This window comes from Mucor velutinosus (genome assembly GCF_035048745.1).
Source record: "Mucor velutinosus strain NIH1002 chromosome Unknown tig00000093, whole genome shotgun sequence".
NCBI lineage: Eukaryota > Fungi > Mucoromycota > Mucoromycetes > Mucorales > Mucoraceae > Mucor > Mucor velutinosus.
In genome coordinates this window covers 1953520-1967198 of record NW_027041907.1, presented here as the reverse complement: position 1 = coordinate 1967198, position 13679 = coordinate 1953520, and the positions used below count along the sequence as shown (strand labels likewise).

The 13679-nt window shown below is 43.1% G+C and overlaps 4 protein-coding genes across 4 annotated transcripts; all 4 read left to right on the top strand.

Annotated features, from left to right (window-relative positions):
- Positions 1-11: 11 nt before the first annotated feature.
- On the top strand, positions 12-968 carry ATC70_002386 (uncharacterized protein; the record flags this gene model as incomplete). Its single annotated transcript, XM_064821763.1, has 1 exon — positions 12-968. One exon carries the CDS (start codon positions 12-14, stop codon positions 966-968), a length of 957 nt encoding a protein of 318 aa, XP_064681449.1.
- A 425-nt stretch (positions 969-1393) lies between these two features.
- On the top strand, positions 1394-2836 carry KOG1 (Target of rapamycin complex 1 subunit kog1; the record flags this gene model as incomplete). The annotated part of the gene is made up of 1 exon (XM_064821762.1): positions 1394-2836. The coding sequence occupies one exon, from the start codon at positions 1394-1396 to the stop codon at positions 2834-2836; it is 1443 nt and encodes a 480-aa protein (XP_064681448.1).
- A 1886-nt stretch (positions 2837-4722) lies between these two features.
- CCR4_1 (Glucose-repressible alcohol dehydrogenase transcriptional effector) lies at positions 4723-5073 on the top strand (the record flags this gene model as incomplete). The annotated part of the gene is made up of 1 exon (XM_064821761.1): positions 4723-5073. One exon carries the CDS (start codon positions 4723-4725, stop codon positions 5071-5073), a length of 351 nt encoding a protein of 116 aa, XP_064681447.1.
- Positions 5074-6761: 1688 nt separating this feature from the next.
- On the top strand, positions 6762-12564 carry ATC70_002383 (uncharacterized protein; the record flags this gene model as incomplete). The annotated part of the gene is made up of 2 exons (XM_064821760.1): positions 6762-7814; positions 7876-12564. The coding sequence occupies 2 exons, from the start codon at positions 6762-6764 to the stop codon at positions 12562-12564; spliced, it is 5742 nt and encodes a 1913-aa protein (XP_064681446.1).
- Between the last annotated feature and the right edge of the window lie 1115 nt (positions 12565-13679).

Genomic DNA, 13679 nt, shown 5'->3' with positions numbered 1-13679 from the left:
TATTCTCCGTCATGGCCACCAATCTACAGGGTATGGATATGAATCAGCTTCAAATGATTCTTAATCAGCTCCAAGAACAACTTACCTCGGTTACTGCTCGCGTCAACGAACATGATGGTCTTCTTGCTCGTTTAGATACTCTGGAAAAAGAGAATTCAGAGTTGAAAAAACTTTTACAGGACAAGGACCTTGCAATTCAAAAATTGCAGGGTGCAGTCTCCGGTCACGTGGTCCCCTCTGGTTCGAGTCGGCCCACGGCGGTAGAGGGGTCAACCCTCAAAACTACTACTGGCTCTATGAATACTAAGGCTACTAAATCACCTAGCTATGCAAATGTCGCAAAGGCTGCTGCTACTCTTCCTGATCCTGCTACTGAAGCTAAGCAAGCTAAGAAGCGTCTTGCTATTGGTCGCGCCTTTACAACTGCTGCTCGTAAAGGTCCTCAAGGTTACCAATATGTTTATATTGGTAGATCTAAGAAGATTGCACGCTCTGAAGTTCGCTCTCTCTTGCGCAAAGCCGGCGTTGATTTGGGTCGTGTGCTTGACATCTGTTTCCCAGCATCCGATGTTATTGGCATCTTGGTGCATGTGCAATATGTTCAGGATTTTACTGCACTTTTGGAGGCTTGTGAGGCTGAATTCTTCTTCGACTTTGACCCTTTGGACCCTGCTAACATAGCTGATCCGAAGTATGACTCTTTGACTCTGGATCAACGTACTGTTTTGATCATGGAATTTACTGCTACTCGGTGTCTGCAAACCTTAGCTTTCCTACGTCCTCTGAATGTCAGTGGTGTTGGTAAGTACTTTGTTGAGCAAGGCTGGATTTGTGACGAAGACCTTTCTGTTTCTGTTGGTGATGCCATTCAACGCTTCGCAAAGAAGGAACCCAAGAGGGCTAACTTCTTGTTCCGTCGCAAGATTAATGCTGACTCTGCCAATGAAGATTCTGCTATGGAACAATAATGTGTTCCACCACTGAGTCCTCGATACTGTATACCCAAAATGATAACCCTGTCCACTCCTTATTTGTCTCTCTCTCTCTTTGGAATGCCAATGGTCTTCGTCAATCAGTGATTCACGATGTTCTCTCTCATGTCCTGGATACTCATGTCTTGCTGGTTACTGAAACCTGGCTAACTTCTGGCTCTTTTCCTACAGATTGGTCCCAATACCATCTTTACGGTTCGAAAGTACCTGGTGCCTTCAACCGTGGTTCTGGTGGTATTACTGCTTTTGTCTCTCCTTCCTGTTCTTACCCTGTCTATCAACTCCCATCCTATAATCCGCATACTCTGTCTCTTAAGGTTGGCTCCCTTACGGTCCATTGTGTATACTTACCTCCACCCTTATCATCTGATAAGGTGCTCTCGGCCCTTAGTTCATTACCTATGACTAGGGATACTATTCTATGTGGCGATTTCAACGCTCGGTTGGGTTCTCTCACTGGCGATGCTATCTCTAATGCTCGTGGTAATGCTCTTAAACCTTGGTTTGATGAACATTGCTTGTCCGTGCTCAATGCGTCTTTGGCTTTTGGTGTTACGACGTACTCTTCTTTTCGGCAGCAGCAAGAATTGAGTAGTATCATTGATTTGTTTTTGACAAATATTGGTGATGTTGCTTTGGTGAATCCTCAACTGGTGGTTGAGTCTGATCTGTCTCTTGGTTCTGACCATCGATTGATGTCACTTACTTTCGGGTATGTGCCACCTCTTGATGACACTGTGGCTCCTGGTGATTCTGTTCTGGCTCCTCGGCGTCAATGGAAGCTCTCGAAATTGACGAAAGAGAAGCCCTTGGGCTTACTCCGCGAATCCTTTCGATCTTCTGTTGCACCTCTGGTTGATTCTCTTTCTGATTTGGTGTCTGCTCCTCCTGGTGTTCGTCCAGATATTGATGCACTCAACGATTCTCTGAATCAATGTTTGTATGAATCTCTGGATAGTTCTATTGGTGTGAAATCTGGCCGTCCTGGCCATTGGAAGAAGTACTGGACGCAAGAAATTCAGGATGCTGCTACTGCACGTGATCACTCTTATAGTCAATGGAGGCATGCCTTTGGTATTGTCAAAGTTGAAAAATGGTCCTTATACAAAGTTGCGCATCGCAAGTTTCGCTCCCTGGTGCAAGCTGCAAAGCGAAGGTCCTGGAAACAGTTCTGTGGTATTCTAGAAAAGGATTTCTCAAAAGCTACTGCTGCTATCAAGCGCATCAAGCGTAACAAAGAGTCTTCTGCTACCTACAGTCATCCCGACGGTCCTGCTGCTTCTGTTTCTGCTATGGGTTCTCATCTCGCTTCAGTGTATGATGGCTCTCTGCTTGCCACTGCTACTCGTCCTGCTGCTCCTCCCACTTTTGACTCTGTTCTGCCTTTTTGTGTGCCTGTGGATTTGTCACTGTTCGATGTTGATACTCTTGTATCTCACATTCAGCGGCTCCCAACGCATAAAGCTCCTGGTCCAGATCATATTAAAGCTGAGATGGTCAAGTCCTTGGTCTCTGAGATTGCTCCGGTGTTGTCTCTGTTGTTCACTCTGTGTTACCAATGGTCGTATACTCCTGCTCTCTGGCGCCAAGCCCAAGTTTTCCCCATTTTTAAGAAAGGCGATGCTTCTGATCCCGCCAACTATAGGCCTATTTCTCTGACTTCTGTTGTGCGCAAACTGTTTGAGTTCTCTCTCATGCCTGAACTGGATGCCCATTCTCCTGCTCTCGACATTGCCCAAGGTGGTTTCCGCCCTCAACGTAGTCCTCTGGATCAAGCCCTCTGCTTGCATGACTTGATGCATGATTACTTTGTTGCGCACCGTCGTCGTCCTTGTGGAATTTGAGGCTTGATAGACTAAAATTCACGGAAAAAAAAGAATAAAAAAAACAGTAATGTCAACTTGATAAAGGTATATTTTATTATCAAACTGACAGGTGTAAAGTAAACTGAAGTCTCTCTACTGGCCAAGTAGATGATCCTTCTTATATACTATAACAATGGATAAAAGTTCTATTAATTAGATTGACAAATAAGTCAACTCAGATCAACTAATGTCTAATCATGCTAAAAGACAACTCCAGCAAGCTAATCATGATTTAGCTCTGTCTGGATGAATAATTAGACTCTCATCCGAAGTACCCTGATCTATCCTTTCCATAAGGATAATTAATATCGATCTAGTAGCATGTATCCGATAGGTACAGTCTTCTTAGTCTATATTAATAGTACATATCTGAGTGTATATCGCTAAGCATACATCTTTAGCATGTATCTGGATATATGGCATGTCTATGGCATATCGTATGCATGTCTATAGCATGTCTCATATATAGTACAAGTCTGTAGTACATAAAGTATCCGTAGCTAGTATCGCGGATATAAGCATGCATTCTTATTCAAATAAGTCTTTTTCTGTTTTTATAATATCGAACATTTTTCATAAGCTACAAATAATAATCTTTTTATTCTTTGTGCTTAACAGTAATGAAAAATCAAATGCTCTTCTTAAACCATAACACCTTGCACTATAGTTTCAACAGCTAGAACAATTGCTCATCAGTGGCGTGATTGCAAGAATAACATACTGATACAATATCAATAATATCGTAGCCCATATTGTGTTGCTATAGTAGTAGTTCTTAAACTGTATATAGCGTTCTCCACATAATAAATTTAAACCACATACCTCAATCACATCAAACTGTGTAATGGATGCCAGATTAAGCAACTGCACTTGATTACTACCGTACTTTTGGATAAAGTAAAATTCAAGATTTTACTTATTTGGATATCATTTTATTACAAACACAAAACTATAGTAATAACAGATCAATAGGAAATTAACTGGTTGTAGACCTTCGCTGCTTCGACCTCTTAGCCAATCAAATCGCTCAAAAACCCCGCTGACCTAAAAAAAAATTTGCGAGGGTTTCCCCCTGTTTTAATGTGAGGCAAAATTTTAAGTGCCGCTATAATAGAAATATAGCCGTCACTATCATCAAATTTCCCCCAGGTGCTAGAGCATGCCTTACTTACACCACCTAGCTTTAAATTCAGGCATTGAGACCCTCAATCATCGCTAAAGTAAGTAGCGATAACCAAGTGGAGGCAGCCTATCTACCTCCTAGCCTCGGATAAGGTCTTGTTGAGCTTCAGGGATAGGCACATCCACACAACGTAAAAAAGGTATGCTTCAAAGAAACATAATAATAATAAAAGAAAGAAGAAAAGAACATAATACTATAAGACTATAGTAGTACGTAGGCAAAAAAGATACACTCACACGAAGCGATTCAAAGAAAAGCATAACAAACACAACATCAAAGATGTTAAAAAAAAAAGCTCGTTGCTGTTGCAAGAAAAATGCACACATGAGCAACGCGCATGGTAGTAATAATAGTCAGATGTAAAGCAACATGACACAAATACACACAACTACAAAAGCAACAGTGGTATTATAAGTTTGCAATACAACATGATGACTAATATTGTTGTTTCATGTAAAGATACAGAGGACACACTACCAACAAAAGAAAAAGAAGAAAAAGAAAAAGTGCAACAACGCAAACATCATGAATGCATTATCACGAGAAAGGAAGCAATAATATAAACGTTCAAAGAAGGTTTACATCATTGCGACCAGAAGAAAGAACATACTTACCACTTACCACAGCCATAAATACACCAGAGTAGTATGGGCAATCACCGGACACAGACCTGAGAACGAGCATGCACCAAATACAGCAGACCAGGAAAGACCAGATAAGCAGCAGCAGCAGCAGCAGCACAATAGAAAAACTAAAGAACGAACACCATCAGCAGAGAGCAGGCAAAGACCAAAGAAATTACTTACCACTTATCACCACCACAGATAGACCAGAGCATAAGCAATTATCAGAGATAGACGAGAGAACGAGCATACATCATAGATGGCAGACCAGAAAAGACCAGACTAGCAGCAGCAGCAATACCAGCAGCAAGACCATCAGCAAACACCGTCAGCAACACCGTCAGCAAGACCATCAACAATATCATAAAAACCCAAAGAACGAGCGACACCAGAGACCAGGCAAAGACTAAAGAAGCAGCCGCCATAGATAGAGACAGCAGAAGTAGCTACCAGACATAATAACCAAAGAATCAAACAACAGAGATAGCAGAGAAGTAATGGCAGAAGCACCTACGTCAAACAGGCAAAAAAATTATCGAAACCTAATAAACAAATTCGATTAGTGCTGATTCTACGACTTCTAGTGTTCGTTATCGAATGGTACCTACTATATTCCACTTCAATAAAGCATTATCAAGTACTTTTAAAAGTACAAAGCCGTGTCATCAGAAGTTAGAGTGTTGTTGTCAATCGAAAGGATTCCCAAATCGATATGGTTTGATACTAAACGCGTTTTGCAAAAAAGATAAAAAAACGAATGCATGGAAAATGAGAGGGTGCCATAACTGACGTCACGGCCAGTAGATCTGGTCTCAGCCTTCTGCCGTGGTGGCAGCCGCAACTGCTGCACTTTAATTTGAAATTGTGCAGTGGATAGTTTCATGTTCAAATTCGACTTGATTTCACATTCCTTAAACATTTTTGCTAAATTTAACTATGAAAAATGTCGTTGTAATACTTTCTAATGCATTTATATAAAGTCAATAAAGGCGCGTCGAATGATGCTGATTACATTTAGCTTTCAGGCCGAAAATAATGAGCAATCTGCAAAAATACGAAAGCAGGTTTTCTGTAAATATGACAACATTTAGCATATGAAAGTCTCATAAAAAGAGCTTTCAGTGCTGCATTCCATTTTGACGATCGGTTTGGTCTAATATGTATCATAGGAAAAGTCTTCATTTTTGGGGTGAAAAACGCGATCGCTTGATTTTCAAAAATTTTCCCTTGCTAGTACTCATGTAAAAACGACAATTTTCATGAATTTGCAATGACCCAAAAAAAATTGAGATAAAGCATCAATAAGTAGAGCGTGACCAAGAAGAGACGTTTGGCCTTGCTCCGAGTGTCCACAACGCTTTGTAGCATGAGTTATTTGTGTTTGAAAATGACTAGGTTTGGACAGAATTTGACCTAAACATAACGCGTATTAGGTTGTGTTGCCAAAGAAGTAAATAGAGTAAGGCACTGTCTGATGTCTCTGATGTTCTGCATTGTAAGGAACTCGAGTCGTAAGTGATAAATGCCTCTATCTAGTTCTAAAGCTCGGATCTTCCTTTTCAAAATACGCGAATACAGTAATTTTAAAATTTGAATGTGTTGCATACAAGCATGCATCTTAGGCTACATTCACTTTCTCCTCAAGCCACCTTTTACAGTGTAGCAGCATAGATGATGTTTATCGTATCACATCACATCTATGTTTACAAGTCCAGTCAATTGTGTGTGCACAGGTGCCTCAGGAACTACAATACATTCAATCTCCCCAATGTCAAAATATCGAGATCCACCTACACTACATGAAACATACCGACTTAGGTGGCCTCTCAACAAGCTATACCAACAATCCATAAGGCCCCAGTGGCCTGCTATTTATATACCATCTCAACGTAGTAGTCATTGACCAGGGATCTACCATATTTAAGCAAGCTAGATGCCCTGTAATAAAGAAGCTCTTGGCTTTCGTTTTAGATACAGTTGACAACTGATTATTATCATCGACTTATTATTACGAATTCATCATTTTTTTTAATCAAAACCTTGATTGTATCATTACTACTACTCTTACTACTACTACCTCTCAATTTTGTATACTCTGATGTCTGCTCAAAGTACCACCACACCCCCCAGTTCCGAATCTAAGCCTGCTGGAAACACTGAGCTGCGTCCTTCAGACGCCAGTGCCACCAAGGCTGTAGATATTACTGGCCCTTCTCAGTTTTTTCTCGCTGAAACGTCTCAGAAATTGGGTGGTCAAGCTGGCGAAGCTCCCACTACTACTGCTAGTGATGCGATGGACCTCGACCCCCCTTCCTCTGCTAGTTCATCTTCGAGTGATGTGGATCTTCAAGGTCGCACTGATCAGTTGAAGCTAATTGTTGACAATCAGCTCGCCGAAGTTCAGCTTCTCTCTACGACCTTGCTCCTCGAGCAAAGTGAGGAGGCCAGAGCCCAGGCCCTAGCTCGGTTGATCCAGTTGAATACGTCCATTCAAAGTATCATACAGATTCGAGATTGTTTGCTTGCATCCAAAGCTACTGCAAATGATAACCTCGTTTCTTCGGCTGCTGCTTCGTTTGGCTCATCCTCAGTCGATGGAGTCAAATCCAACAAGAGCGCCTCTGTACCGGTTTTCTTTCCCAACAACTTACCTGCATTTCAGTGGGTTGGTATGGATGAATTCGACCCCAAAAGCCCTATATTTCCTACAGTCGACGCTTGTCTGTTGAAGTTTGAGGATGTCATGTTCGCTTACAAGATGGATTTCGACAAGGAATATGCTCGCTTAGTACCACCTATGCTGTCTCCAGAACAACGTACTTGGTACGGCTCGTTCACTTCTGCTTGCACTGCTCCTGCATCGTGGAATGATTTCAAGTCGGCTATCAAGGCTCGTTATGGCATTAGCGTATTGGAAGAACGTCAACGTTGTGCGTCTGATTTGTTGAGCATTCAACTTTTGCCCGGTGAAAACGTGAAGGCCTTTCTTGATCGTTTTACTGACTTGCGTCGTCGATCCCTGGATCAAGCCCCATCCGATTACTTGTTGGCTAAGTTGTTCCTGGATGCCATTCCTTGGGTAGTCAAGGATAAGATCAACACCATCCGTCAATCCAAGGGCATCATTGATAGTTACGATGTTGACATTATCGTCAGTATCGCTCGTGAATCACTATCAACTATGACCGCAAATGAGATTGCTGCCATCTCAGCACCCGCTTTTGCTCGCACTGCTGCTGGATCTGCTGCATCACAATGGGCTCCAGTTGCGTCCCCCCCGCCGCTCACATACCATGAAGGCATCATCCTCATCTACTGATGGTCCTGCCGCTGTGTCTCGTGCTGGTGTCTCTTCTGGCCGCGTGGGCAAGCCTCACTTCAAGGCTACCAAGTCGTGCACTTTCCACCATGGAAAGCCTCACAACCATGACACCTCGGAATGTAAGCTCTTCTTGGAAGAGTTGAAAAACAAAGGTGGTGCCAACTCAATGCCAACCAGCAACCAAGCATCGGGTCGTCGTTACATGATGTCGCTTGCGGATGCCAAGGCATCAGATCGATGCCGTACTTGTGGTGCCCACAATTACTCTGCTGGTCCCCATGAGTGCAACACGGCTGTGCGTACTGGTGATGCTCCTACTAGTACTTTACATCGTTTTGGTATGCTGCGCCTTCAAGAGGGCGTGGTGTCGTCTGCTACCACCGCTGGTAGCACTGCTATTGCAACTGCTTCTGCTGTTGATCCTACTGTGGGCTCGTTGTCTGAGGCTGGTGCAGCCAAGTTCTGCAGATACCATCCAAATAGCAAGACCCATAGCACTGACGACTGTGTTGAGCTTTTGCAAGTGATCAAAAAGAACCCTCCGCGTTCTCAATCTCGTCTTGCTGTTGAGACCAATGGTGGCCGCAGTGCCGCATTGTCGTCATCGTCTGTTTCGTCTCCTCAGGCCCAACCTACTACTGGTAATTCTGTTGTTGTTCAGGAAGATCAGCAAAGTAACAACAACTCGAGTGAATCTGGTTCCTCGTTGTTGGTGCCCGCTGCTGTTGCTAAACAGAGTCGTCACGATCAAAGTGATTGCCACTCGGCTGTTGAGCCTATGGACATTGATCTACATACTGCAGTTCATGCACACAAATGTAAGGATAATCAACGTTCCATCTTGCCTGTCAATAAGTCTAATTCACTTCTTATTCCGCTTGTCGTAGAATCGCACAAGGTATATGGTGTTTTAGATACGGGATGTACATTTTCAATTTGTTCCCCTCGTTTCGCCAACCAGCTTGGTGTTCAAATCAACCGCTCTGTTCATGGTCAGGTCCAGTTAGGCCATACAGACAGTGTTAAACCTCGTATTGGCACTTGCTCACTTAAAATCTCGTATAATAAACGCAGTTTTATTCACACATTTGAGATATTTGATTTCTTTACTGATTCGGATGATTGCCCCATGTTACTTGGGTTGGATATCATGCCTGATCTACAGATTGGAATCACTGGCCTTGCTTCAACATGGTTTGAAGAGCTTGGACCCAGACTTCCCGACCCCATTGATCCTGACATCGAGCCTAATAACGATCCATACGGATCACCTGCTGAGCGTGCAAAGGCTTTCAAACCTATTGAACAGTTATTGGTAGAAAATGCTGCCATTGATCTTGCCACTACTCATTGTAACTTGCCTGGTGCGATTGTCCAACTCGAGACAATCCCTGGTAAGGTTGCCTATCGTGCTCCCTATCCTATTCCAGTTGTCTATAAGGAAGCTGTGTCTAAGCAGTTGATGGAGTGGGAACGAGATGGTGTCATTGAGCGCAGTCCAAGTCATAATGGCTGGAATTCTCCGTTGCTCGTCGTTGCCAAAAAGAATTCTAATGGTGAATATTCGTTTGACAAGCCACGTATTGTTGCTGACGTTCGCCTACTCAACCAAATCTTGGTCTCCACTGACAAGTACATTATGCCTCGCATTGATGAGATCCATGCTCGTCACAGCCGCGCTGTCATGACAAGTTCCATCGACATCAAAAGTTTCTTCACGAGTTTCTTGGTCGATCCACGTCATCGCCACAAGTTAACCTTTACCGATCCATTCACGCAAACGCAATGGGTCCACAGGAAGGTTTGCTTTGGAGTAAATTTCATGGGCAATTTAGCTATGCGCTTGATATCCAATTTGTTTACCGACATGCTTGATCAGGTGTCACTTTATATCGACGATTTAGGGTGCCTTACGTACACTGACTCTCTGGATGAGCACGTTGCGTTAGTCGCTGAGGTGATCCGTCGTCTGACCAAGGCTAATCTCCAAATTAACCAGGACAAGTTTGTGTTTGCTCAGCGCAGTACTCATGTGCTGGGTTGGAGCATCATTCAGAACCGCCTTGTGCCTGACGCTCGCAAATTGACCAATTTTCATCTGTGGCCTATACCTACCACTGGTAAGCAGCTGATGAAGTACTTGGGGTTTTGCAATTACTTTCGAAATGTCATCCCTGGATACAGCGAACTGGCAGCACCTCTCGATGCATTGCGCAATTGTAAATCCCTTTCTGGTTTGTGGACTGATGCGCACACCAAGGCATTCAAATCGTTGCAGGATGCTCTGTCATCTCCAGTCGCTCTCAGCCCAGTTGATTTTCGTTACAAGCTGCACGTCGCTACTGATGCCTCAGCTACTGCTATCGGTGGTATCATCTACTACATCAAGGATGGCGTGGTTCATTACGTTGTCATGGCGAGTCGTAAGCTTTCCCCTTCTGAAATGGCCTATTCTACCACCAAACGTGAGTTGCTTGCCATTGTCTACATGCTTACCAAATACCACAAATGGCTTTTCGGTATTGAGTTTGTCTTGCACACAGATCATCGCTCTTTAATCTGGCTTCAAACGCAAAGTACGCCCAACATGATGCTGTTGACGTGGTATGAAAAACTGTTCTTTGATTACAAGTATGAGCTGGTTCATATCCCTGGTACGCGTAACCTGTTACCTGATGCACTCAGTCGGTTATTCACCTCTGACGATGACGAGGGTGGCAATAACCTGGGTGGGGGTAATCGTTATAACAATCAAAGTATTATGCTACCTGAAAAAAAGCGTAAACCTACGCGAAAGAACAAACATGGCTTCACCAACGCCAAAGAGTCCCAAGTCACTCAATTTTCTCTTGCTAAGCCCAATCACTCCAATCGTACGCAGTTCAAACGCAAGAAGCAGTTCAACAATCAAAAGCAATTGCAGCAGCTTTCCTTTGGGATGCCAACCGAATTGGATCCACACTATTATTCCAAGGAATTGAATGATAGCAATGTTGATATTTTTGATGCGAGCACCTACAACATGCCATCTGTCAGCGCTCAAGATTTAAAGAATCAACAGACTGCTGATGCCAAAAGTTCATACAATGGTTCATCTGGTGGACAGTCAGATTGTAATGCTCTTATTTCACGTGCTATGAAATATGCTGATTACATGACTCCTCCGAAGAAGGATCGTCTAGAGCTTGTTATGCGAGTGCATTTACTCGGTCATGTGGGCATCAATTCAATGGAAAAGATTTTGCACAATGATTACAAGGTACATTGGACCAACATGCGCAATGACATCGCCACAGTAACCAAGGATTGTCATGCTTGTCAATCGCATGGTATCTACCAAGTGGGATATCATCCTCCTCGTAGCGTGTTGCCAGACAATGTGTTCGATCATATAGCTATCGATTTAGGTGATTTCGCTACGACTTCCACCTCGGGCAATAACTTCCTGCTAGTCATTGTCGATTATTTCAGTCGATTCACCATTCTACGAGCTCTTCCTGATAAGAGTCCAATCACTGTTGCAAGAGCATTGCTTAGTGTATGTTGTCTATTTGGATTTCCCAAGCGACTCACTAGTGACAATGGCTCTGAATTTGTTGGAGCATTTATGAGAGAGTTCAGTCAGATTAGTGGCATGGATCGCTTGACTTCGTTGCCGTACGCTGCACAAGCTAATGGTGTTGTCGAAGCGTATGTGGGCATTTCAAAACGATCTATCATTAAATCATTGACACACGATGCTGCAGAACCTGAGGCATGGGATGAGTATCTCGATGTCATTCAGTATGCCATGAACATTCAATACGCTAGATTGCATCAATCGCAGCCGTTTGCTATCATGTTTGGGCGTGCCCCAAATCTCTTCCAGGATTACACTCAATTGCCTAATGCTGACCAGACACCCGAGGATCCTACCAAGGAAGTCATTGATGCCCGCTTACAGAACATTAAGGATGTGGTAATCCCTGCCATCCATAAGCGTATCAAAGAAACACAATTGCGCGACCATGAGCGCTTCGAAAAGCATCACAAGATCATTGAAGAGAAGTATCCCATCAATTCAAAGGTCATGCTCTTCGACCCTGTCAGATCAACTAAACTTCACCCCAGATGGCTCGGTCCATATTTCATCAAGAACTATACTCGCAATGGTAGTTATACGTTAGCCGACATTACTGGTGAATTGCTGCCCCGTGATGTGCCTACCCAGCACATTCGCGTTGTCGATTTCTCGGACAATCATGTTACAAAAGGCTTACTTCCTCGCCACTATGAAGTGCAAGCCATCATCAATCATCGCGTTGAAAGAAAGACTGGTCGAATGAAGTTTCTTGTCAATTGGGTAGGTTATCCGTCCTCGAAGGACAATACCTGGCAATATGAAAGCGATTTTGATTCCAAACGACCTATTCGCGACTACTGGGATCGCATTGCACCGGATCACAAGAATCCCAATCGACTCCTTCCCAACACTGTCAATAAGCGCAAGATTTATAGTCGTCGTAAGCATGCAGGACCGTCCGTCACATTGCGTTATCCGTCGATTCCAAACTCTCGTAACCACAACATTCAGCAATAGCCGTGATCTTTTTGTCCTTGATTTGTTTTTTTTGGCCTGAATATGGTTTTTTTTTACAAGGTTTTTCTTCGATCTGCTATTCCCTTTGCTGCTATCATCTTCTGATAACCTCTCCTCGTATACCCCATGTATGTTGTTTTTTTTGGCACCATCTCGGTTTTTTTACTTCATATTGGTTTCCATCGCTTTGCCTGTCTACCTGTTTGTATCGCCTTCTTGTTTCTTGGTTCTGTCTCTTCGTTCTGTGTTGTATCCTCGATTATTGCATTCGGCTCGTATGATATCCTAGTTTGTGGCTGGTCGAAAGCTGGGTGGGGGTAATGTTGCATACAAGCATGCATCTTAGGCTACATTCACTTTCTCCTCAAGCCACCTTTTACAGTGTAGCAGCATAGATGATGTTTATCGTATCACATCACATCTATGTTTACAAGTCCAGTCAATTGTGTGTGCACAGGTGCCTCAGGAACTACAATACATTCAATCTCCCCAATGTCAAAATATCGAGATCCACCTACACTACATGAAACATACCGACTTAGGTGGCCTCTCAACAAGCTATACCAACAATCCATAAGGCCCCAGTGGCCTGCTATTTATATACCATCTCAACGTAGTAGTCATTGACCAGGGATCTACCATATTTAAGCAAGCTAGATGCCCTGTAATAAAGAAGCTCTTGGCTTTCGTTTTAGATACAGTTGACAACTGATTATTATCATCGACTTATTATTACGAATTCATCAGAATGTCAATGATTCTTTGCAAATTTGAATCTAACAGCTTTGCTCAGATTAGACGAAGTGTTTATTAGGTTAGCAGGACACTTTCGGTGGTCGTCCAAAACGGAGATACCTAATCTAGCCGTAAAATCAGATTCAAAGTTTAGCGTCAATGTTGGACATCGATGACTTCACAATAAAGAAGTCGACGAAAATAATCAGTTGTTAACTGTATCTAAAACAAAAAGCTTCTTCATTACAGAGGATTATCTTAATAGTAGCTTAAATATGATGGATTACTAGTCAATGATTACTACGCTGACATGGTATAAACAGCAGCCACTAGGAACATATTGATTGTTGGTAACTGTTGTGCCAGCAGAGCTACAAGTG